General features: G+C 40.4%; 3 protein-coding genes and 1 long non-coding RNA gene across 5 annotated transcripts; 2 read left to right on the top strand and 2 right to left on the bottom strand.

Moving 5' to 3' along the window:
- Positions 1–2,487: 2,487 nt before the first annotated feature.
- Positions 2,488–5,090, bottom strand: LOC148689934 (uncharacterized). The gene is made up of 2 exons (XR_015957967.1): positions 2,960–5,090; positions 2,488–2,848 (listed from the first exon to the last, which is right to left on the bottom strand). It is a non-coding gene; the product is annotated as an uncharacterized LOC148689934 (long non-coding RNA).
- Positions 5,091–7,447: 2,357 nt separating this feature from the next.
- LOC137731078 (uncharacterized) lies at positions 7,448–13,177 on the top strand. 2 transcript variants are annotated; one of them, XR_015957963.1, is made up of 13 exons: positions 7,448–8,525; positions 8,872–9,286; positions 9,362–10,019; positions 10,390–10,430; positions 10,928–10,996; positions 11,232–11,332; positions 11,490–11,568; positions 11,648–11,746; positions 11,868–11,936; positions 12,047–12,096; positions 12,207–12,288; positions 12,372–12,477; positions 12,662–13,177. XR_015957963.1 is itself a non-coding variant. In XM_068470151.2 (13 exons), exons 1-13 carry the CDS (start codon positions 8,074–8,076, stop codon positions 12,786–12,788), a joined length of 2,337 nt encoding a protein of 778 aa, XP_068326252.2. In that variant the 5' UTR covers positions 7,490–8,073; the 3' UTR covers positions 12,789–13,177. The 2 variants fall into 2 exon arrangements, 1 of the variants encoding a protein (XP_068326252.2); XM_068470151.2 differs by having other exon boundaries at positions 7,490–8,525; positions 12,383–12,477.
- Positions 13,178–14,551: 1,374 nt separating this feature from the next.
- Positions 14,552–15,753, bottom strand: LOC137732163 (uncharacterized). Its single transcript, XM_068471463.2, has 2 exons — positions 15,423–15,753; positions 14,552–14,867 (listed from the first exon to the last, which is right to left on the bottom strand). The coding sequence occupies exons 1-2, from the start codon at positions 15,608–15,610 to the stop codon at positions 14,720–14,722; spliced, it is 336 nt and encodes a 111-aa protein (XP_068327564.2). The 5' UTR covers positions 15,611–15,753; the 3' UTR covers positions 14,552–14,719.
- Positions 15,754–16,593: 840 nt separating this feature from the next.
- Positions 16,594–22,788, top strand: LOC137732455 (uncharacterized). Its single transcript, XM_068471765.2, has 2 exons — positions 16,594–16,747; positions 21,878–22,788. The coding sequence occupies exons 1-2, from the start codon at positions 16,714–16,716 to the stop codon at positions 22,570–22,572; spliced, it is 729 nt and encodes a 242-aa protein (XP_068327866.2). The 5' UTR covers positions 16,594–16,713; the 3' UTR covers positions 22,573–22,788.
- Positions 22,789–22,800: the final 12 nt, after the last annotated feature.

The following is a 22,800-nucleotide window of genomic DNA, read 5'->3' as shown; positions in this document are numbered from 1 at the left end:
TTCATAATGGTAATAATGGAAGTGTCACTTGTTTTGTTTGCTAATGATAATATTATCCCCTCTAATTTCTAATTAGGAAAGATAATTACGGGGATTTTGTTGCTGCTCATTCACTCCAGAAATTGCGTGCGTGCACTCCCACCGTAGTGCTGTGCACGCAAACCAAGTTCTAGTGCTAAAACTTTTGTTTTGGAGACAGATAGATTTTGCAACTTGGTTCTTGCTTTCAAAGTTGATTGTGTCCTATTAGAAAAATAAAAAGACAAATGTTAGCCGCCTAAACAACATACGACACGATTTAAACGAGGGATTTTGGAAGTTTTAAGAAACTGAGATGAAGTTATTAAGGAATGAAATACACAACATTAGATGTGAGCGATTAGAACTGTCATTTGTGATCATTATAAAGATATGTAAGAGAGATTTGTGAATGACTTGTCGAAGTTAAGATTTGGGACTCCCTCTCTTACATTTGTAATGCTCATGAATGATATTTACAGTTTCTGCATCTAACATTTTGTTATACGTTTTTTAATAACTTGACATTAATTTTTTGTGATTATCAACACGAAGATTGATAACTCATATTAGTCTACACAAAAGATGAAAGCAAATATCAAAATGAATGATTATATGACACATGTACTATAAACACAAGCTTAAAATGGGATATTGGCCAGGCTGCCTGACTAGGGTAAATCTAATTCTCCATAGAATTGCATGAGATTAGATGAGATTAAAACACAAAGGAGTCTCATACTTTAAGGAGAAATACTCTGCAAATTACGTTATTAGGCACCTTTACCCAGTTTTTAATATCTACAAAAGGAGTAAACAAAAACAGAATTAATAAAAGTAAAATTATTGAAAATGGCTTGAAAACTTTGAGTTTTAACGATAAGGACAAAATAAAGGGTAAGGTGAATAGTACCAGGATTGACTTTTTAGTGTAAAAATATGGTTTTTCGTTAAAATGAACAGTACCGTGAGCTTTTTGTTAAAACTTCCATTAATAAACCTCAAAGAGCTCGTTTAGGAAGTGTTTTTAAATGAATGAAATCGGTTTTTAAAGAAAATGTATTTAAAACCAACATTTAGTAAAAATGCAAGTTACTCTTGATAAACTGATAAAGCACTTCAAGTGCTTTTAACCCAATTTTTTATTTTTAGAATTGTTATTAGCATTTTAAAATTTTTATTTTGCACTCCTAACTTTTTATAATTAAAAAATTAAAAAATACACTCATGAAGAATGCTAATAACAATTTCTATTTTTTATCTATAAGTACTTTCAGTTATTTAAAAGCATTTTCCAAACGAGCCTAAAACCTAATCAAAACCCAATTAGTGCTTATGTGCCTTCATGCCGCCTCAACCTATACATATACATGCAATGAACTTTCAAGGTCTCAAAAGAAAGAGAACCAATAAGCAACATATATTCTTCTCCATTTATGGAGAGATTTTCAATGTGACCAGAATACAGGATGATCTATCACATGTTACTATACAAATATTGAGATATGTGTGTTAAAAAGTTAATAACTTATAAGAGTTAATCTCAGTTTACTACCCTGAAGTTTCTTGGTTTTCAACATTTGGTACATGAAGTTTTTTTTTGTCCCAGTCTGGTATCTAAAGTCATAATTCTGGGACACTTTCATACATCCGTTAAGTTTTCTATCAGAACCTCCATTAACTAATGACATGACGCCCACGTGAGAGCCATGTGTCAATATCGGCCCACGTGGAAATTAAAAAATATTTAAAATTTAAAATTAAAAAAAAAAAACAGTTTGTTTCCCCACCTGTCTCCTACCTTCCCCCCAACCCACCCCCTCCCTCCCATCTTAACTCTACAACCTGCACTACCCTCCCTTCCATCTTTCCTCTGCAACCCACACCTACTCTCATTTTTCTCATCTGCACACCCAACCCAACACAATCCCGAGTAGAGAGAAGAACCGAAGCACCGAAGCAAGGTAGCCACAGGTGCCACCGTGCCAGTGCCGGAGTCTAGTGAGGCGGCGGCGAGGGCTGGGAGTGCTAAAAATTCGGTTGGGGATTGCTAATTTATCCAAATTAGGGATTTGGGTCACTGGGTTTTTGATAAATTTCAAAATTTTGAAGTGTTTCTTGATGAATTTGATTTCATTTGGGTGGGATTTTGTTGGGTTGGGTGTAGGAAGGGTGGATGCGGGTTGCAGAGAAGCGAAATGAGGCTGATGCGGTTTGCAGAGGTGAAAATGGAGGGTCTTGTGGGTTGCACAGAGAGATGGGAGGGAAGGGGGTAAGGTAAGAGACGGGTGGGTAAAAAAAGTTTTTTTTTTTTTGTACTTTTAAAATTTTTAAATTTTCATGTATTTTAAAAACTCTGCCCGTCTTCTCCTACCTCACATCCACCCTTTTCCCTCTTTTCGGCAAACCACCTCCCAAACCTTATCTACCTAATCCCCAATTTTTTACTAGAAAGTGGGCACGAGCATGTTGGAACCCTCATTTGTCCCACATCAGACAGAGGGAGAAGAAAAGAACATTTTAAATAGAAATACCCTTCTCTAACTAACATCGAAATATTTTGTCATAAAACCTCACACCTCAGGATTGTGCAGGTGTCATAAAACCTCACATCGGTGTTGTTTGAGTGGGCCCTTGGCCATCGACCTGAAAAATTCAACAGAGCATAGCACCTAGGTGCAATTTTTATCCGAGATATGCATCGACCTGGCTCCATTGGTCAGCTTATCTGCTCCGTTCTCGAGTGCAACCGTCACAACCTTCCCACATCTCTTGGCCACTGCTGCCTTCTTCTTGCTCTCATCTGACACCATCGTTTTCAAAGATCAACCTGCAAATCACAAAATCATCATCAAAACTAAAAAATTGCAACAATCCATACACACACACACACACACACACACATGTATAGACATATGAAATAGGGAGATTAGGGAGGGACCATGGAGAAGAGAAGACGATCAGAGAAGAGAGTGAGGGCGATGAGGGAGGTCAGGTTTGAGATTGTGTTTCAAGTGGTGGGGGTATACAAATATTTGGTTGTATGTCAGGTAAGAGGAGCAAAAACCAGTTCGGTTAGGTTGTGGAGGATTTCTAGAACGGGAAGTGGAGGATTTAATATAATTGAAGGTGATTTGGGGAAAAAAAATTGGGGCTTGGGAAAATTAGGTTTCGGGAGAAAGCTTATAGCGGTTTGCTGGAGAGAATGAAGTTGAAGAGGGGATGCGAGGTCGGAGCAGATAGCCAACGGCTGATTTAACAACCTTAACAGATGTATAAAAGTGTCCCAAAATTATGACTTTAGGTACCATTCTGGGACGAAAAAAAACTTCATATACCAAATGTTTAAAATCAAGAAACTTCAGGGTAGTAAACTGAGATTAACCCAACTTATAAAATGCAACTTCTCACCATTTGCATAAAAACACGTGATGAACCAGCCGTGTTCGGTTACAAAGAAAAATTTCTCCCATTTATGGTGGTAGATTGAGTTTCCCAAATTGGGCCAACAAAAGGGATGCAGATCCTCTCCTGAGCTTATATATGCGGATCCAATGGACCAGAAAATCGTGGCCGTTGATCCAAATCATGCGGTCATGAATCCAAAGCTTCTCTATGTGCAAATCGTGGCCTGCTTTTTTTTCTCTTTCCTTTGGAGGTGCCGAATGCTCGACATGTTGCTCTTCACAAAAGATTTCAATTCTGATGTGGCTGTCCGCGTTCAACAACAACAATTCTTATGTATCAGAATGCTCTTAACATGGAAGCGTCGAATTGCTCTTGACAGAACATTTGAATTCCAAACAAAATTAAGACAAATAATTGATGACCCAATTTGAATTTTGATCCAAATATAACAACCCAATTATTTTATTTTTGTTTTAATAGAGACTTTTCTTTTCTAGTTAAAAACCCCGGTCGAGCTAGAAGAAATGGAGGTTTTTTTTTTTTCTAGCCATGGTGGCGAATTAGAAAGCGTGGGTCAGTGACTTGACGCAGCTAATCGTCGGAGCCGATGCGGCAGTCGCGTTCAACATCAGTTTGAGGAGGTTTTAGGGCTTATTGACCACTTGGGTGACTAGAACGCGGTGCTCAAGTTCGATACGGAGAAGCATTCCATCTGGGAGAGGAAGGAAAACATGAGAGAGAGAAAGAGACAAGTGAAGAGAAGAAAATGACATACTGAAGAAAGAAGAGAGAAAAAAACTTTGATTTGGGGAAAGAAACTTGGATTCATGACCGCATGATTTGGATCAATGGTCACAATTATGTGGTCCACTGGATTGGCATAGATAAGCTCAGGTAAGGATCTAGATCTCAAAAAAACACTCAATTGATTAGACAACTTTTAGATTTAGACCCCAAAATTGCACTTTTCCGGTGATATGCATGAACACAAATACCTTCATACGAGCTCACAAACCTAATCTTATCCCTCCATTTTATTATTGGAAGTTTTAACGAAAAACTTGCGGTATTGTTCACTCTAACGAAAAACTATATATTTACACTAAAAAGTCAATTCTGGTACTATTTACTTTACCCTTTATTTTATCATTATCATTAAAACTCAAAGTTTTCAAACGATTTTCATTAGTTTTCCTTTTATTATTATACTAACATTTGCCTACATACTTTGTGTGTATGAATACATTTTTTTTTTAGAAAATGAGAAAAGAGGGAGAGAGAGAACGTGGGAGAGTGGGATGTTTTTGTTTTTGGTTTTTTTTTATTATTTTATTTTTATTTTTTAAAATATTGGAGGTATTTTAACATCACATGTAGATGAGACTTCAATTAAAAAAAAAGTAAAATTTAGACCTGTAAAATTACATTATAGCCATATAACAAAAAATTATCTCCAACTGAGGGCCAAACGGCTATAATATGAAATGTGCATAATTGAAATAAAATAATGTAAGATAGTATGAAATGGTGAAAAATATGTGAGAAATGATGTAGGAAAAAATCAGAAATTTAAAAAAAAAAAAAAAGTGGGTTGGGACAATAAAAAAATCCTAAACCATAAACTCTAAAGTGGCTGGGCAAATAGAAAAAAAAAAGAAAAAAGAAAAAAGAAAAAGTAGGCTAGGCAAATGGAAAAGAACAAAAAAAGAAAAAAAAGAAAAAAAAAATTGGGCTAGCCAACGGGCTGGTTGAAGATGACCAGCCGGTTGGCCCTTTGACTTTTTTTTGTCCCGTGTGGCCCATTAACTCTTTAGCCTAGCTTTCGGTTGAAGACGATTTGTGACATCCTATATCGCTCAGGGGAGTGATCCTTATATGTATATTCCCATCCCTACCTAGCATGAGGCCTTTTGGGAGCTCACTGGCTTCGGGTTCCGTAGGAACTTCGAAGTTAAGCGAGAAGGGGGCTAGAGCAATCCCATGATGGGTGACCCACTGGGAAGTTGCTCGTGAGTTCCCAAAAACAAAACCGTGAGGGAATGTTAAGCCCAAAGCGGACAATATCGTGTTACGGTGGTGGAGCGGGCCCAGGAAGTGATCCGCCCCGGGCCGGGATGTAACAATTTGGTATCAGAGCCTAACTTTGGCCGTGGTGTGCCGACGAGGACGTCGGGCCCCTAAGGGGGGTGGATTGTGACATCCCACATCACCCAGGGGAGTGATCCTTATATGTATATTTCCATCCTTACCTAGCATGAGGCCTTTTGGGAGCTTACCGGCTTCGGGTTCCGTATGAACTCCGAAGTTAAGCGAGAAGGGGGCTAGAGCAATCCCATGATGGGTGACCCATTGGGAAGTTGCTCGTGAGTTCCCAAAAACAAAACCGTGAGGGAATGGTAAGCCCAAAGCGGACAATATCGTGCTACGGTGGTGGATTGGGCCCATGAAGTGATCCGCCCCGGGCGGGGATGTGACACGATTTCCGAACTATTTTCGACTCTTAGAGCAAGCCCAGCGTGGCTTTTTGCTCGGGGGAAGGTGGACAGAACAAGGGCCCGAGGGCTAGGGGATCAACTCCAGCGTGGGCTAGCCCGACCGAAGGTGGAGGCCCGAGCTCCGGGCCCGTGGGGGATTGCCAGCCCGAGAGCCTGAGGGCCATGTGACGTCAGCGCTGACGTCAGGCAATATTAAATTTTTTTTGTGTCAGGCGCGTGCACCCCACTCGCGCGTGAGGGCGAGTCGCCGACACAAACGCCGACACAAAATCAGAGAAAAAAAAAAGTTTGTCAGTTACGTTGGGAAGCCACGTGGCTTCCCACGGTCTGTTAGATCTAAACGGTTACTTAATTTGGACCGTTCGATCTCAACGGTAAAAAAAAATAAAAAAGTCAGATTTAATATCTACCGTTCGATCTGAGATCAACGGTGAATATTAAAATGCTTTATAAATAAAAAAATAAAAGAAAAATAGTTTTAAAATTAAGAAAAGTTACCGTTGTGACACGTGGCACAATCTGGAGTGTTGGAATTCAAATTTTATTATATCCAACGGCAGAGATTAATTAATTGAATAAAAATTTAAAAAAATTGTAAAAAATTCAAAAAAAAATCTGAAAAATCTGAAAAAAATTATAAAAAAAAATTGTTTTTACTTTTCTATAAATACCTTCTCATTATCATCTACCTTACACAACAATTTCATATTTTCTCAACTACTTTCCATCCCCAATAATTGTCTTTTTGGATTTTATGACAAGTGGCGTAACGACAACGATTAAAAATCTTATCTGAAATTACAAATAAAATTATTTTGTATTATTTAATAATACTTCGGATAATGACACGTGGCGCAACGAGAACGATTAAAAATCTTATCTGATATTACAATTAAAATTATTTTGTATTATTTTATAAATAAAAAAAATACTAATATTTTATTGCCTATTACTAGGGCTATTGAAGTGTAACGGTGGAGATGCAAATGCTATTGCCAGGGTTATTTACTATTCATTAAGGGCAGTTACTGTTCATTAGGTGGATTGAATAGTGCATTGCCTGGGGGGAGGGTTCCAACGGTGGAGTTACTCTTAAGATCCTCAGTTGGAGATGGCCTTAAACCAGATTTGGACGGACCAATTTGAATCCAGAAATGAAATGACGAAAATGGACATTGCCCACTTGGAATTTATGACGTATACTACGCTATTTTGCATGGACTCCAACAAACGAAGAAGGAAGGCGGCAGGATAAAAAGAGGAGTGGAAATAGTCTAAGTAGGAGAGCCTTTTAGCGGAAAGGGAAAGCCTGGTTTAAAACCTATACGCAGCCGCTCGCGTGCGAAAGACGGCTATCGACAATTGGACTGAAAGGTGAAAATCAGGAACAATGATTGGTTGGTATTTCAAATTGCGTATATGGCGGGTGGTTTATCATTTGCAGAATATAAGCATTTAATTTAACTTCTGGCCTTAATAGCTAAGATTCAGGTGATGATGGGATAAAAAAAAGTGAGGGAAGAGGAGGAAACAGCAAACAGCAAACAGCAAACAGCCCGAAAACGAGAGAGAGAGAGAGAGAGAGAGAGAGAGAGAGGGACTAAGCTAAACCTAAAAGAGGAGGAGGATAGAGCGAGAGAGAGAGAGAGAGAGAGAGAGAGAGAGGGACTAAGCTAAACCTAAAAGAGGAGGAGGATAGAGAGAGAGAGAGAGAGAGAGAGAGAGAGAGAGAGAGAGAGAGAGGGGAGAAGGTGAAGCCGTGAGGGTGAAGAAGAGGAAAGAGATCAAAAGTAGAATGTTAATATGTTGTTTGACCTCTCAAATCAGCAAGTAATTGACTGCACTTATTATACAAGCAAAGGAAAAAGAAGAGCAGTTATTGGAGAGAGAGAGAGAGAGAGATTCATCAGCAATCCCTCTGACTCGGTCTTATCAATTTCAATCCCCATACTTGCTTGTATCTCAACTGGGTCTCCATTATTTTCAAGTTTTTGATTGGAGGAGAAGAAACCAGAGAGAACCCATGAATCTTCTTCCGTTTGAGCTCTGTTTGCTGCCATTTCTGGAACTGGGTTCTTCATTTCATTGAAAATTATCAACTGGGTTGGTGTGTTTTGGTGCAAAGCTTGGAGCTTTGGAGGTTTCTGCTTCAATGGATACTCCGCCGCCGGAGGAGCTTCTGAAAAAGATCCAAGAGCTGGAAGCGGGCCAGGCCCACCTCAAGCAGGAGATCACCAAACTCAGGCACTCTGGGGATGTCAAATCAGAGCACCAGAGGGCCCACTCCGTCTCGCCGCAGCGTTCGAGGTTCTCGTCTGTGCCCAGAAGGAGAGTCACTGGGGTGGGCGGTGCTGCTGGTAGTGGAGGTCAAGATGCGGCGGCTTGGAAGAGAGGGTCTACTTCGTTTCGGCATTCCTCACCTCTTCAGAGGGAGAGCCGCAGCCATGATCCTCCCACTGGAGGCAGTGGCGGTGGCGGCAGTGGAGGAAGCAGTAGCACGGGGCCTTCAGCTGTGAACTTTACTGATAGACAGTATCTGAACATACTACAGTCGATTGGGCAATCTGTGCATATATTTGATATCAATGGGATTATAATTTACTGGTAAGTAGCTCAATCAAAGTTTGGTTTTTCAGATTTTGATGTTTTTTGTCCACGTTATTGTATTGCTAAATTTTATCTGTCATTAGCATGAATTGCTCGATATGTTTTCTTTAATATTTGTTGGATCACTGGGTGGTTATATAATTTCAACTGTGGTTGCAAACGTGAACCGTTAGGTTATTTGAATTGAGATTGACTATATGTGTGGGTTGTGATGCTGAATTTCTGTTGATGAACCTAAATTGATCAGCATCTGATTTTTTCGTATAAAAATTCCGTGTTTGAAGTATGGTTTGAGTGTTAGAAGGTATCAACTTGGTGCATTTGGGAAAATTGAATATTGCAGGAACAAAACTGCTGAAAATTTATATGGTTATTCTGCGGCTGAGGCCCTTGGACATAGTCCTGTTGAGCTCTTATCAGATCCTCAAGACTACGGTGTCGCAAACAATATAATAAACCGTGTCACCAAGGGGGAGAGTTGGACTGGGCAGTTCCCTGTCAAGACCAAAACTGGGGACAGGTTTACGGCCTTTGTAACAAATACTCCATTCTATGATGATGATGGCACTTTTATTGGGATTATTTGCGTGTCAAGTGATATCCGGCCTTTTCAAGAAATGAAGATTCCAATGTCAGGAGGAAAGCCCCCAGAATCAGATTCAAGCTACAGCCGGTCTAGAGCTTGTGTTACAGCTAAACTTGGCCTTGATCCTCAGCAGCCTCTACAAAATGCTATTGCATCAAAAATAACAAATTTGGTTAGTCTTATAGTTTCCATGTTTCTTTGATTTATTATTCACTAGTGTATCCTGATTGTTACAGTCCTGAAACAGGCGTCCAAAATGAGCAACAAAGTAAAATCGAGAATTCGGGTGGGAGAAAACAACATAGATCACGAAGGTGAGGGCGATTGTCATCGTTCTGATCATGGTTCAGATTGTGTTCTCTCTGATCATAGGGAGGATGTGAGTTCAAGTTGTGCTACCACACCTAGAGGTGATTTGCCCCCATCTCCTTTTGGAGTATTCTCCCATATTGATGAGAAGTCTCCAGGAAAACCCTCCAGAGATTCTGGCAATGAGAGTGAAGGAAAACCTTCGATCCAGAGGATGATATCCTCGAAAGCTGAAGCATGGATGGGTAAGAAAGGGATAACATGGCCATGGAAAGGAAATGAGCAAGAAGTGCTAGAGACTAAGAGCACTCGTTTTGTTTGGCCTTGGTTGCCTAACGAACATGAGAATGATTCAGTTCATCAGAGGAATTATTTTGGTTCAAAACCAGAAAGTCAGGTGAATGAAAATAACCGGACTACAAATAATGAGGCCTCAGGATCCTGGACCTCCTCATTTAATGTTAACAGCACAAGCAGTGCCAGCAGCTGTGGAAGTACCAGCAGCAGTGCTGTGACTAAGGTGGATGTAGACACTGACAGCCTGGACTACGAAATCTTGTGGGAAGACTTGATAATTGGAGAACAAGTTGGGCAAGGTAATCAGACCTGTCATGCTTCTGAAGTATTGATTTCTTTATTTCTGGAAACTGTTTAATTGATGTCGGTAAAGCATGTCTGTAATCACCCAAATGAGCAAAGGTGATTAAATGAATCGTCCAACATATGTTTGATCTTTCCCAAATCATGTACTGTTTTCTTTGAATCATTAATGACGCAGGTAAAGGACTTTAAAATTTCCAAAATATCCATCTAATGTCCATTTTTTCAGTAGGTAGAATTGGTCATTTTGACCAAACAAAAGTTCTCTTGAACTTATGCTCCTTTCTCTTGTGAGTTTATGCTTTTAAGGTTTGATTGGTTGAATTTCATCCTGACATGTATTTGCTGTTTTCCTCCATTATGCAGGATCATGTGGAACCGTATACCATGGTCTGTGGTATGGATCAGTATGTTCTTCTACTCTGGTTAACTTTCACTCTATATGGATGCCCACAAAATAGTTCCAGATTTAACTGAAATGATATGGTCAAGTGATGATTTCCATTTCCTCGTATTTTCAAAGAAAAAGAAAAAAGATGGTAAAAAAATTCCAATTACCCTACTGAAAGACAAAATGCAGTTCAATTTGCAAGCAGTGAAAAAAAAGAGCTCCGGAAAGGTCTTCATAACCATAGGGTTTTCATGCCTACATGTTATGCATAAATCATGAAATTAGATGAAATGCCATACGTACCACTCAAAGTCTATGATACGGGTGTTGTCTTGGTCAAACCATAATTTTGCAGTATAAATGAGCTACTCATTTATTCACACGATCTAGGTGTAATATTGATGATGCATGTGGGATGTTCATGAATATTGATGATGCATGTGCGAGGAATATTAGGAGTAATTTGAGCGTATATTTTTCATGTGTGGTTTAATGGTTTCTTTGCTCTTACAGGATGTTGCTGTCAAGGTATTCTCCTGGCAAGAATATTCAGAAGATGTGATATTTTCCTTCAGACAAGAGGTGTGTTTTCTATCCGCTAAGGATTTGTACTTGCTTATGTACTTGGGAAGTAGATGAGAGTTTGACTGGAATGTTTGAAATATAACTTTTGGAGATTTCTCTTGAAGCCTGTGGGATTATGTTTGAAATACTGTTAAAATATCTCTTTACTTTTTTTTTTTCCTTTATGGTTAATTTTGCGATTGTTATTCATTTTGTTCAATAATGATGTCACGATATGGTATTGTTTATCAAGGTGTCTCTCATGAAAAGGCTTCGACATCCAAATGTTCTGCTTTTTATGGGAGCTGTGACTTCACCTCAGCGTCTCTGCATCGTAACAGAGTTCCTCCCTCGGTTGGTTCTGAACTTCCCTTTCTGAAATATCTAGCATTACCAGTATTTAAATTTAGGTTTTTTTTTTCAACGAATGTACAAGTGTTTTTAGCATATTTTCTTTGTAAAGTACTTCTGAGCAGACTGTGCCTTTCGTATCAATATTTTTTTGATGCAGTGGAAGTTTGTTTCGCTTACTACAAAGGAACACATCAAAACTAGATTGGAGGCGACGTGTTCATATGGCGATAAATATAGTGAGTATTGAGAAATAGTACGAAAATGGTAGATGTAGTGCCCCCAACCCCTTTCTCACTACCTTAAACCATTTCACAGGCACGAGGCATGAATTATCTTCATCATTTCAACCCGCCTATCATTCATCGAGATCTGAAGTCTTCAAATCTCCTTGTTGATAAGTACTGGACTGTTAAGGTCTGTTATCAGTCACGTTTCTATTTCTTAAATCTTTCTCCATGAGTTTTTTTCTTCTTGTGCTTTTACAGCAGTTTGATCAAGTAAAGGCACAATGAACTGTTTGATGTTATCTTAACAGGTTGGTGATTTTGGTCTTTCACGTCTTAAGCACGATACATTTCTCACAACCAAGACTGGGAAGGGCACGGTATTTCAACTCACACCACTATATCCTCTTTACGAATTATAGTAAACCAGTCAGTCTAAATGTTACTACATGAGGTTCTCACATAAATATGCCAACTTTCTCATTTGTAGCCTCAATGGATGGCACCGGAAGTTCTACGTAATGAACCCTCAGACGAGAAGTATGTTGTAATTGTTCATCTAGAATCTTAAAAGCGTCCTTGTCCTTCTACAGCTTCTCTAAACTAAACTCGTCTCTCTTCATGATGTTTGGAACTTTGGACGCACACAGGTCTGATATATACAGCTATGGGGTGATATTGTGGGAGCTTGCTACTGAGAAGATCCCTTGGGATAATCTGAACTCAATGCAGGTATTGTTTTCTTTGGGAAAAAGAACTCTTGGTAGTATCTTTTCAAATATGTTGCGTGCACATATGATCAACAATTTATTTAGGGTACTTGTAGGTGATTGGAGCTGTAGGGTTCATGGACCAAAGGTTAGAGATCCCAAAGGACGTGGACCCGCAATGGACTTGTTTAATTGAGAGCTGCTGGCAGAGGTAGTAATTCTTTCCATGCTTCTTGGTTCATTTCCAAGTTGAATTATTTTAGTTTCCTTCTTTGTGAAAACTGTAAACTGAAAACGAAATAGTTATTGAACGACAACCCTTTTAACTTTTAAAGAATCAAATGTTGGTAAAACGGCTAATGTGCTGATATTCCAACTTCTTCAATGAAAACCAGTGATGCAGCTTCCAGGCCAACATTTCAAGAACTGCTGGAGAAGCTCAGAAACCTGGAGAGACAATACACTCTTCAGTTCCAAGCAGCGCGTGCCGCCGCGGGTGATAACACCCCGAAAGAATTGTAGCCCCTCCCGCCTGAGCCCTGTGTGCATTAGGGTTTTCACCACTTCCATCTCTCCTACCAAATTGTGGATGAATTGCAGCAGTGACAAAATTGGTAATGAGCTACGGACATCCCACAAACGGCATGTCGTATTGGAGCCACAGAGTTGGAAAGTCAGATGGCAGAAACGGCATGGCGTATTAGACTGGTTGATTGGTGGGTGTAGTGCGACAGGGAGAGTCATGTCGATTGGATTGGATGACATGATAATATGTCACCACTTTTTGTGATTTATAAAAAATGTTGTACAAAATATGAGAAAAAGAAAAGAAAAGAAAAGAAAGGGGTAAAAATACTTGGCAGTGAGTTATTCCTTTGAGTAAGTAGAGTGATAAATCTCTCCTTGCATTATTTACCTTCTCTTTTACTTCTACTTTTACCATTTTTAGATGGGATGATAATCTCATTAATTTAGGAAATTGTTGTTAGCATTAAAAAAATCTCATTCTACACGTCAAACTTTTTATATTAGGAAAGAAAAATACATTTGTGAGGAGTATGAAATGAGATTTTTGGAGTGCCAATGACATTTCCCTTAATTTATTGGGTGTTTATTATTGACCTACTAATAGGCAATTATTTTGAATAAAATTTGAAATTGAATTGGTTCTTTGTTGATGTGATTTGCCATGGTTGTTACTTGTTTACAAACAAGGATGTAAGGCCATCTCCAACCTACCTGGCCAAAGGGTTATAGGGTTCAAAATAGTTCAAAATGATATGAAAATGATATCCAACCGAGGGTAAGACCAAAGGGCTTGAGGACCCTATCGGGCCAAAAATCTAAAATCAGGTCAACCGGCTGGCCCATTCCAACCAGCCAGCCCCGCCTAGTCCAAAAATTTTAATTGCAACAACTACCTGACGTTAGGGCTATAGGACTAAAGGGAGCTCTTTGACCTTTTTTCAGTTAGAGATGGCCCAAGGATGGACGCGGTTTGTTTAAATCTATTTCACCACAAAACTTCGGTCATGCTAATTGTTAAGTGATGCGATTTAATTCAATTTGAGCTAAAGCTGAAAAGCCAAACCAAAGCACTATTTGATTATTTCTTTTGGTTTGGTTGGTCTGGTGTTGATGGTTTAAACTCAATTTTCTATTGGTTTTTGTGGTTTTTTTTTCTTTGTGATTTAGATGACCAATATAAATAAATAAAAGTGTGGTGACGGTTTTATGGTTTTATGTAGGCTAAGCCAAGCACAGTACGGTTTCGTTCAATTTGATCCAAATACCCATTTTATAGTGTTAAAAGATTGCCTAAATTATAGTAATGACTTTTTAATTTTAACTCAACTGAAACAATGATTTTTCAATTAAAAATCCATTACCATTGGTCTCTTAACTCATCAAAATGTGTAGGTACTAGGTAAGATCATTTTTGTCAACTTCAAAATTTTGTCAAAATAAATTATGTTGAAAGACCCATTGCTACAATTGAGATCCCTTAAGTTATCAAAATATGTAGCTATAGTTATTTTCGTCAATTTCGTTAAAATTTTATCAAAACGAGTTATGTTGAAAGGACCTAACAATTCCCATTAAGCGCGGGATGGATTGGCCACTCCTGCCACAGGTCTAAAGGTAAAGGCTACCTCTTGGCGACCTAACAATTTCCATTAAGCGCTAAAATAGTTAAAGGCGCAAGGAGCTTGTAGCTTAGTCGGTTATTCATCGTTGCATTGGACTCCCCCCTCCCCCAATACCACTTGTATCCAAAAAAGAAATAAATCCACGTCAACTGATGCCAACAATTTACCTAACAACTCACAATACAACAATGTAATTGTAATTCCATATCCGAAAGCATTGAAGAAGCAAAATTTGAAGGAAAAGAAACCCAAATCTTATCAAGTGTCGAAGTGTCAAATCTTATCCCAAGGTTGATTCATTTTCTAGCGAAGCAAGTGTCGAATGGCAGCGACGGCATCGCCTTTGTGCTCCCGCAAGGTCCTCTCGGCAACCTTGTTGTCCAACTCTAGCTCATTTGCAATTATGTCAACATCACCTGCATTGATCTTCACTGCAGCCAATTCCTTCTCCCTGTAATGTGTAATGAAAAAAGCTTTACAATATGAGCATGACAGTCTCAACAAATAACATTCCCTCTTATGCTTATGTTGGACGTCATAAGATGCAGTCACTACACTTCACAATATCGAAATATACCCCAAATCAAGTCAACAACTTCATACAAATTCCACGACGACAATCGTTAATGTTAGTGAGAAACAGTTCGAGAAACGAACTATATAAAATGTAACTCCTCACCTATCAACTAGTAACTAGTAATGTCGGGTGCAGTAACAGTCGAGTTCAGCTTTTTTCTCTTCAAATTGGTGATTTTTAAGTGCATCTAACTATTATTTTCGCAAAGGGCTCGTAACTCACTTGGTTAAGAGCATTCCGCTTGAGGTCCCGGGTTCAATTTTCCCCTCCCAATTATCGCTTGTATATTATAAACAATTGCTTTCAATCCCTTACTATTCAGTAATTTTGATATTAAGTTAAGCCAATCTTTTAATAGCATATGAATCAAACTAGATAATAAGTTCAGCCAATATTGAAAAAAATTAGAGCGAATTGGAATATACCGACCTCAATCGCATAGCATTCCAGTCGGCTTCGGAGGAGGCGGCGATGGAAGCCATGGCCTCCTGGACGCGGGTGGAATCGAGCTGTCGATCCTCCACGCGGTCGGTGAGCTTATCGAAGGCTTTGCTCTGCTGCTGCAAGTCCTTGGAGTCCACCACCATCTCGACTCCTTCTTCTCCACCTCCCTCCATTTCTGCGGTTCTGATTTCGATTGCGGTTTCCTCGTGTGCTTCTCGCAGTCCAGAAACTGAAATTTGAAACCCCCTTTCGTTTTTCTGAATGAATTTGGTAAAAACCCTAGCTTTTGCTCTCTTTTGAGAATTGAAGACTTGGAGTAGTGGTGAATGGTGGTGGCTGAGAATTGGGGATTGAGGACCATGTATTGTGGGCTAGAATTTGGGAATGCCCAACAAGAATTAGATTGGGTAAGCAAAGCCTCGACTAGGTGCGGAATCATTTGGATATTTACCAATTGAAATGGCTAAATATAATCCCATTCAGAATTATAGTTCAGCAAAATATTATTTTTTAATGAACAACATTAGACCATATTCATATACGATTTCTAACCGAATGGGCTAAACATGGCCCCTCAATCATTTATTAGTTTTAAGTTTATACTTTAAATTTATTAATTAATTTAACTAAAATACATTTAGATGTTTTCAAATCTAACCGTTTAATTTGAATCAATTATTGTAAATAAGGAGCTAGGCTCCAAAAAAGGGGCTAAGAGGGGGGCTATATTTGGTCAGCCTGACACCCTTTGGACAAATAATGATATGATAGACTCCATAAAAATATAGCCCAGCTCAGCTTTCCGTTGAAGATGAGATTTTTGAAAAAATCAGGCTATTTTTAAGTTTTTGGATCTTCAACCATCTCCGAATAGCGTAATTAAATGTCCTTAACGTGCCATACAACACCAGGTCTATAATAGACTATCATGCCTTACATAATGTGCTTAGTGGTTGAGCACACCGGCTGGGACACCACAGGGACTACGTACAAAATTATGTTCCACCGGCTAATCATGATTATTTGTCAGAATGAGGTTTGAATTTTGCACCATTTCATTAACTATGTTTCGTAGAAATTAGTCCATAACTTAAGCATCCAACTGCATGCATTTATGTTATTGTGTTCTTCCTGAACTACATTACTGTACTCCAGGCTTGCTTGCACCACTATAAATATTCGATGCTCGTTACCCAAGTTTATCAAACCAAACAATTCACGATTCCCGTTTCCTATATATCGATCTCTCCTTAATTTATTTGTTATTGGGGGAAACATGGGGAAGTTTTCTAAGTTTGTTGGGTTGTTTGTGTTAGACGAAGTCAAGCTCAAGCTGTTCTTGTTAACCCAAGTATTGGAAGAAGGACAGCAGGCCAAACTGTACAGACAGCACAGCAAGCATTTGCTGACTCATGAACAGCAGGGAAAGGAATGTGCATGTGTACTGTCCGAAGTCTTCCCATGCGTGCTTGGTTACTGCTAAAGCTTTTTCCCATGTGTGCTGTCAGAAGACAGCAGATGGTGCTGCTGCATGTGTGTGTAGTTTAATATGTAAAGGTGCTGAGGCATGGGTGAGTGCATGTGTGTGTAGTTTAATATGTAAAGGTGCTGAGGCATGGGTGTGCATGCTCACCTAGTAGTTTAATATGTAAAGTTGCTTTTGTGATGTACATATAAAAGCCTTTCCGTAAGGCTTGAAAAAAGGGTGAGAGATTTTGAAGTAATATAATTGAGATCAGAAACTCTTTCATGGTATTGAGCCTCTCATTGTCTAACGACTAGATCCTGTTTGTTTTTTTTTTCCCCACGCTTCAATGGCTGAAAACAATGTCAGTTCTTCCACCAACCCACCTACCACCAATCAGTTTCATCCGTGTTCCACTATTGTTAATATCAAGCTTGACAGAACCAACTACCCACTGTGGTTGGCTCAAATTCTCCCAATTCTCAAAAGTAGAGATCTGATGGGGTATGTTGATGGTACTTTGGTGTGCCCTCCAAAAAACTTGCCTGGTGCTACCAATGTCAATCCTGCATACAGTGCGTGGATTCAACAAGATCAAATGATCTTGAGTTGGATAAATGGCTCCTTGACAGCGTCTGTTTTAGCTACTGTGGCAAGCAAGAGAACTGCGCGTGCCACTTGGGAAGCTTTAGAGCAAAGGTATGCCTCCACTTCTCAGAACAGAATTTTGTTCCTGCGGAATGAGTTGCTGCAGACAAAGAAAGGTAATCTTTCTGTTGCAGATTACCTGGATCGCATGAATGCGATTGCTGATAATCTTGCTCTCGCGGGTCAACCGGTCAGTGATGATGAACTCGTGCAGATTGTGTTGAACAATCTAGGACCTGCATTTGAGATGACAGTAAGTGCTGCTCAAGCTAGGGATACCCCGATCACCTATCCCACCCTTGAGGCACTTCTGTTGACAACTGAACGACGAATGGTGGATCAGAATAATTCCTTGGCTGAACCTGCACCTGTCAACGCCTTCGTTGCCACTAGAGGACGTGGCGGTGGACGATCGCGTGGGAATGGAAGAGGAATGTCTTCCTTCACCCGTGCTTCTCTGTCAAATCAGCGTGGCAACAATCCCCGCAATCCCACCAATCAGCGCAACCAGCAGTTTAATGGTGAGAAATCCTCGTTTTCTGGTGAGCGTATTATTTGCCAAATATGTGGCAAACCAGGTCATCCTGCGCTTGATTGCTTCCAAAGGATGAATTCTGCTTATGAAGGTCGGATTCTTGCTCACAAACTCACAGCCATGTCCTCCTCGCCTATCACTCTCAACAAGCAATCCAATGGTACCTGGCTGTTAGACAGTGGTGCGAATGCACATGTCACTCCTGACCTTCAAAATTTGGTTAATCCCAAAGAGTACACTGGTAATGAAACTATTGGAGGTGTAGGTAATAATTCTGGCATCACTATTTCTCATTTTGGTTTCCAACAACTAAAAACTAAAGCTTGTTCTTTTGATCTGAATGATGTTCTTCACTGCCCAACTGCTTCTCAAAACATTATATCTGCTCATAGGTTTACTTTAGACAACAATTGCTACCTGCTAATCTTCCCATATTTTTTTCTTGTTAAGGACCTCAAGACTCGGAAGACGCTTTTCCGAGGGAGATGTGAGAATGGGTTATACCCATTTCCAAATGGCAGTGGACGGTTCCAGTCTTCAATGTCAGCCTTGGTAGGGGTACGGTGTTCAGTGCAAAAATGGCATGCTAGACTTGGTCATCCTGCCAACTCAATAATTAAGTTTTTAATTTCCAATAAACTAGTACCACTTCATGGTCCTCCTCATGTAAGCTTTTGTGAGTCATGTCCCTTAGGAAAGAGTAAAAAGTTACCTTTCAATTTGTCCGAGTCTGTTTCTACGTCTCCATTGGAACTTTTGCACTCTGATGTCTGGTCTTCTCCCGTTATTTCTAATGAAAATTTTCGTTACTATGTGTTGTTTGTGGATGACTACTCTAGGTATTCTTGGATTTTTCCCATGAAAAATAAAAGTGAAGTTTTTGAGATATTTGTAAAATTTAAAGCCACTGTCGAGAACATGTTTAATCTTGCCATTAAAACCTTTCAATGTGATGAAGGGGGGGAATATAAAAGTCGTGTTTTTCAACAGTTTCTTTCTGACAGTGGGATTTCACAACGTTTTTCCTGCCCAAAACATCCTGAACAAAATGGACTTGCAGAAAGGAAACATCGCCATATTGTTGAAACCAGTATAGTTATGCTTTCTCAATCTCACGTTCCTAATCAGTTTTGGTTTGATGCTTGTTCTACCGCTACGTACCTGATAAATCGCATGCCAACAAAACTTTTATCCAATATGTCACCTTATGAGAAGTTGTTTAAAAGAGTTCCAAAGTATGACATGTTGAAAGTGTTTGGTTGTCGATGTTTTCCATGGTTAGTCCCATACACACAACATAAACTGCAACCAAAATCAAAAGCTTGTGTTTTCTTAGGTTATTCACTGAATCACCAAGGCTACAAATGTTTGGAATTGTCCACAAGACGAATTTACTTGTCTCGCCATGTCCTATTCGATGAGGACTCTTTCCCTTTTAAGGGACTCACATCTACCTCAGAAAATGTCGTCGATTCAGGTACATTTAACTCTCCCGTGGTATTATTTAATTTTGATGATATTAGCACGTCTCCTTTATCTTACTCACCTAATGTACCTGCTATTCCTCTCCGTCAAAATTGTCCTTCTAATGAAATTCTTTCCTTACCCTCCACTGCACCGTCTGAACCTGTCCCTAATCCTTCAATTGACTCATCCAGTCCACCCTCTACTACACCCGTGTCGGCCTTACCTCTGTCATCACCCATACCTTCACATGAACAAGCTGTGGTATCCATGGAATCCGTACAAGTGCTGTCAGAAAATAATGACCATCGAATGACTACACGATCAAAGTCTGGCATCCAAAAACCTAACCCTAAATATGCTATGCATGTAACTGTTGACCAGTTTCCAATTGAACCGACTTGTTTCAGTCAAGCTGTCAAGTCTCAGGAATGGAGAAATGCCATGGTACAGGAATTTAATGCGCTACAACGATGTGGCACGTGGAGTTTGGTCCCGTTTCATCCAAAGATGAATTTGCTCCCAAATAAATGGGTGTTCAAATTGAAAAGACGTGCAGATGGAACAATTGAGCGCTATAAGGCTCGCCTTGTCGCAAATGGTTTTCATCAGAAGGCTGGTGTGGATTATAATGAGACTTTTAGTCCTGTGGTTAAACACAGCACCATTAGGCTTGTTTTAAGTCTTGCAGTTTCCAAAGGTTGGCAAGTTCGGCAGCTTGACGTCCAAAATGCGTTTCTGCATGGTTTCTTGAACGAAGAAGTTTACATGCGTCAACCGTCGGGTTTTGTTGATCAACAGTTACCCAATCATGTTTGTAAACTTCAACGGAGCATTTACGGTCTTAAACAGGCTCCGAGGGCATGGTTTCAGAGGTTTTCAGATTTTCTGCTTCAACTTGGTTTTCAGGAATCAACTTGTGATTATAGTTTGTTTGTGTTCAACCAAAAAGGGGTGTATCTTATCCTGCTCATCTACGTGGATGATATTCTGATTACTGGCAACAGTTCTTCTCACATCATTCAGTTAATTCAAAAGCTGGGTACTTTGTTTTCAATGAAGGATTTGGGACTACTTAATTATTTTTTGGGTGTAGAGGTTAAGTACGATGGAAATCGAATGCATTTGTGTCAATCCAAGTATGCTCTTGACTTATTGTCACGCACACATTTCACTGATGCCAAACCGATTTCTACACCCATGTCTTATGGTCAAAAACTCAGTGCATATGTTGGAGATCCGTTTGATAAACCAGAAATGTATCGTAGTGTTGTCGGTGCTCTACAATACTTAACGATAACTCGTCCCGATTTATCTTATGCAGTTAACCAAGTATGCCAGTTTATGCATGCTCCAACAACTCTTCACTGGATGGCAGTCAAACGGATTCTACGATACTTGAAGACGACGCATAGTCATGGTCTCCTTTACAAGCCAGGCACTACCCATCTTTCTGCTTTTTCAGATGCGGACTATGCTGGGAATCCGGATACTCGGCATTCAACTGGGGGGTTTTGTATTTATCTTGGTTCAAATCTGGTTTCATGGAGTTCAAAAAAACATAAAACTGTTTCTCGATCGAGTGCTGAGGCCGAGTATAGGCAACTTGCCTACACCGCAGCTGAGCTTTCGTGGTTGAGGTCTTTATTTCGGGACTTGCAGTTACATCTTACTCGACCTCAAATATGGTGTGACAATGTGTCTTCAATTGCTCTTGCTTCCAATCCAGTGTTCCATTCTAGAACCAAACATTTAGAGGTTGATTATCACTATGTCAGGGAGAAAGTGGTTCGTGGTGAACTGTTGGTTAATTATATTTGTTCACAAGATCAGCTTGCAGATTTATTTACCAAAGGTCTGTCTTCATCTCGATTCAATTTGTTGGTGTCCAAGCTTCCAGTTGCTCCTCAACCTGTTAGCTTGCGGGGGGGTGTTAGACGAAGTCAAGCTCAAGCTGTTCTTGTTAACCCAAGTATTGGAAGAAGGACAGCAGGCCAAACTGTACAGACAGCACAGCAAGCATTTGCTGACTCATGAACAGCAGGGAAAGGAATGTGCATGTGTACTGTCCGAAGTCTTCCCATGCGTGCTTGGTTACTGCTAAAGCTTTTTCCCATGTGTGCTGTCAGAAGACAGCAGATGGTGCTGCTGCATGTGTGTGTAGTTTAATATGTAAAGGTGCTGAGGCATGGGTGTGCATGCTCACCTAGTAGTTTAATATGTAAAGTTGCTTTTGTGATGTACATATAAAAGCCTTTCCGTAAGGCTTGAAAAAAGGGTGAGAGATTTTGAAGTAATATAATTGAGATCAGAAACTCTTTCAGTTTGCTGTGACGTTTGTAATGGTGCTAGCAATAGCTGAGTGTCGTAAGATTGAGAAAGAAACATTTTCTGAAGGCCTAGGAGGTGGTTTAGGTGGTGGTGCTGGTGCTGGTGGGGGATTTGGTGGTGGTGTAGGAGGTGGAGGCGGCGCAGGTGGCGGTGCTGGTGGTGGCTTGGGAGGTGGTGCTGGTGGTGGTGTAGGAGGTGGAGGCGGTGCAGGTGGCGGTGCTGGTGGTGGCTTAGGAGGTGGTGCTGGTGGGGGCTTTGGAGGTGGCAAAGGTGGCGGTGTAGGAGGTGGATCCGGGGGTGGTGCCGGAGGTGGAGTTGGCGGTGGAAGTGGAGGTGGTGCTGGTGGGGGATTTGGTGGTGGCAAAGGTGGCGGTGTAGGAGGTGGATCCGGGGGTGGTGTTGGAGGCGGAGTTGGTGGTGGAAGAGGAGGTGGTGTAGGTGGAGGTGTTGGTGGAGGCGTTGGGGGAGGCGCGGGTGGAGGCGTTGGGGGAGGCGCGGGTGGTGGTGTTGGAGGAGGAGTTGGTGGCGGAGGTGGTGCTGGTGGAGGCATTGGGGGTGGTGCAGGTGGTGGTGTTGGCGGCGGAGGTGGTGCCGGTGGAGGTGCTGGTGGAGGCTTTGGGGGTGGCAAAGGTGGCGGTGTTGGAGGAGGAGTTGGTGGCGGTGCTGGTGGAGGGATTGGTGGTGGAGTTTAACTCCCAAATTTAGCTATCGGCTATACCTAGCTAATGCTATCATGCAAAGTCGTACGTGTAAGACTCCATGCATGGAACTTGTATTACCTTCTACTACTAGAGAATAAATGAAGACATGTAACGTGCCTAGGTATTACCTTCTGTTGAAGAGGGGAGTGCAAATATCCAATCCCATTTATGTGATGAAATGCTACTGCATCATTAAGATTAAACAAAGATATGGTCAGG

Source organism: Pyrus communis, chromosome 16 (assembly GCF_041283825.1).
Source record: "Pyrus communis isolate YQ-2024b chromosome 16, ASM4128382v1, whole genome shotgun sequence".
Lineage (NCBI taxonomy): Eukaryota > Viridiplantae > Streptophyta > Magnoliopsida > Rosales > Rosaceae > Pyrus > Pyrus communis.
The sequence above is the reverse complement of the archived record's forward strand: the minus strand, read 5'-3'. Positions and strand labels throughout refer to the sequence as shown.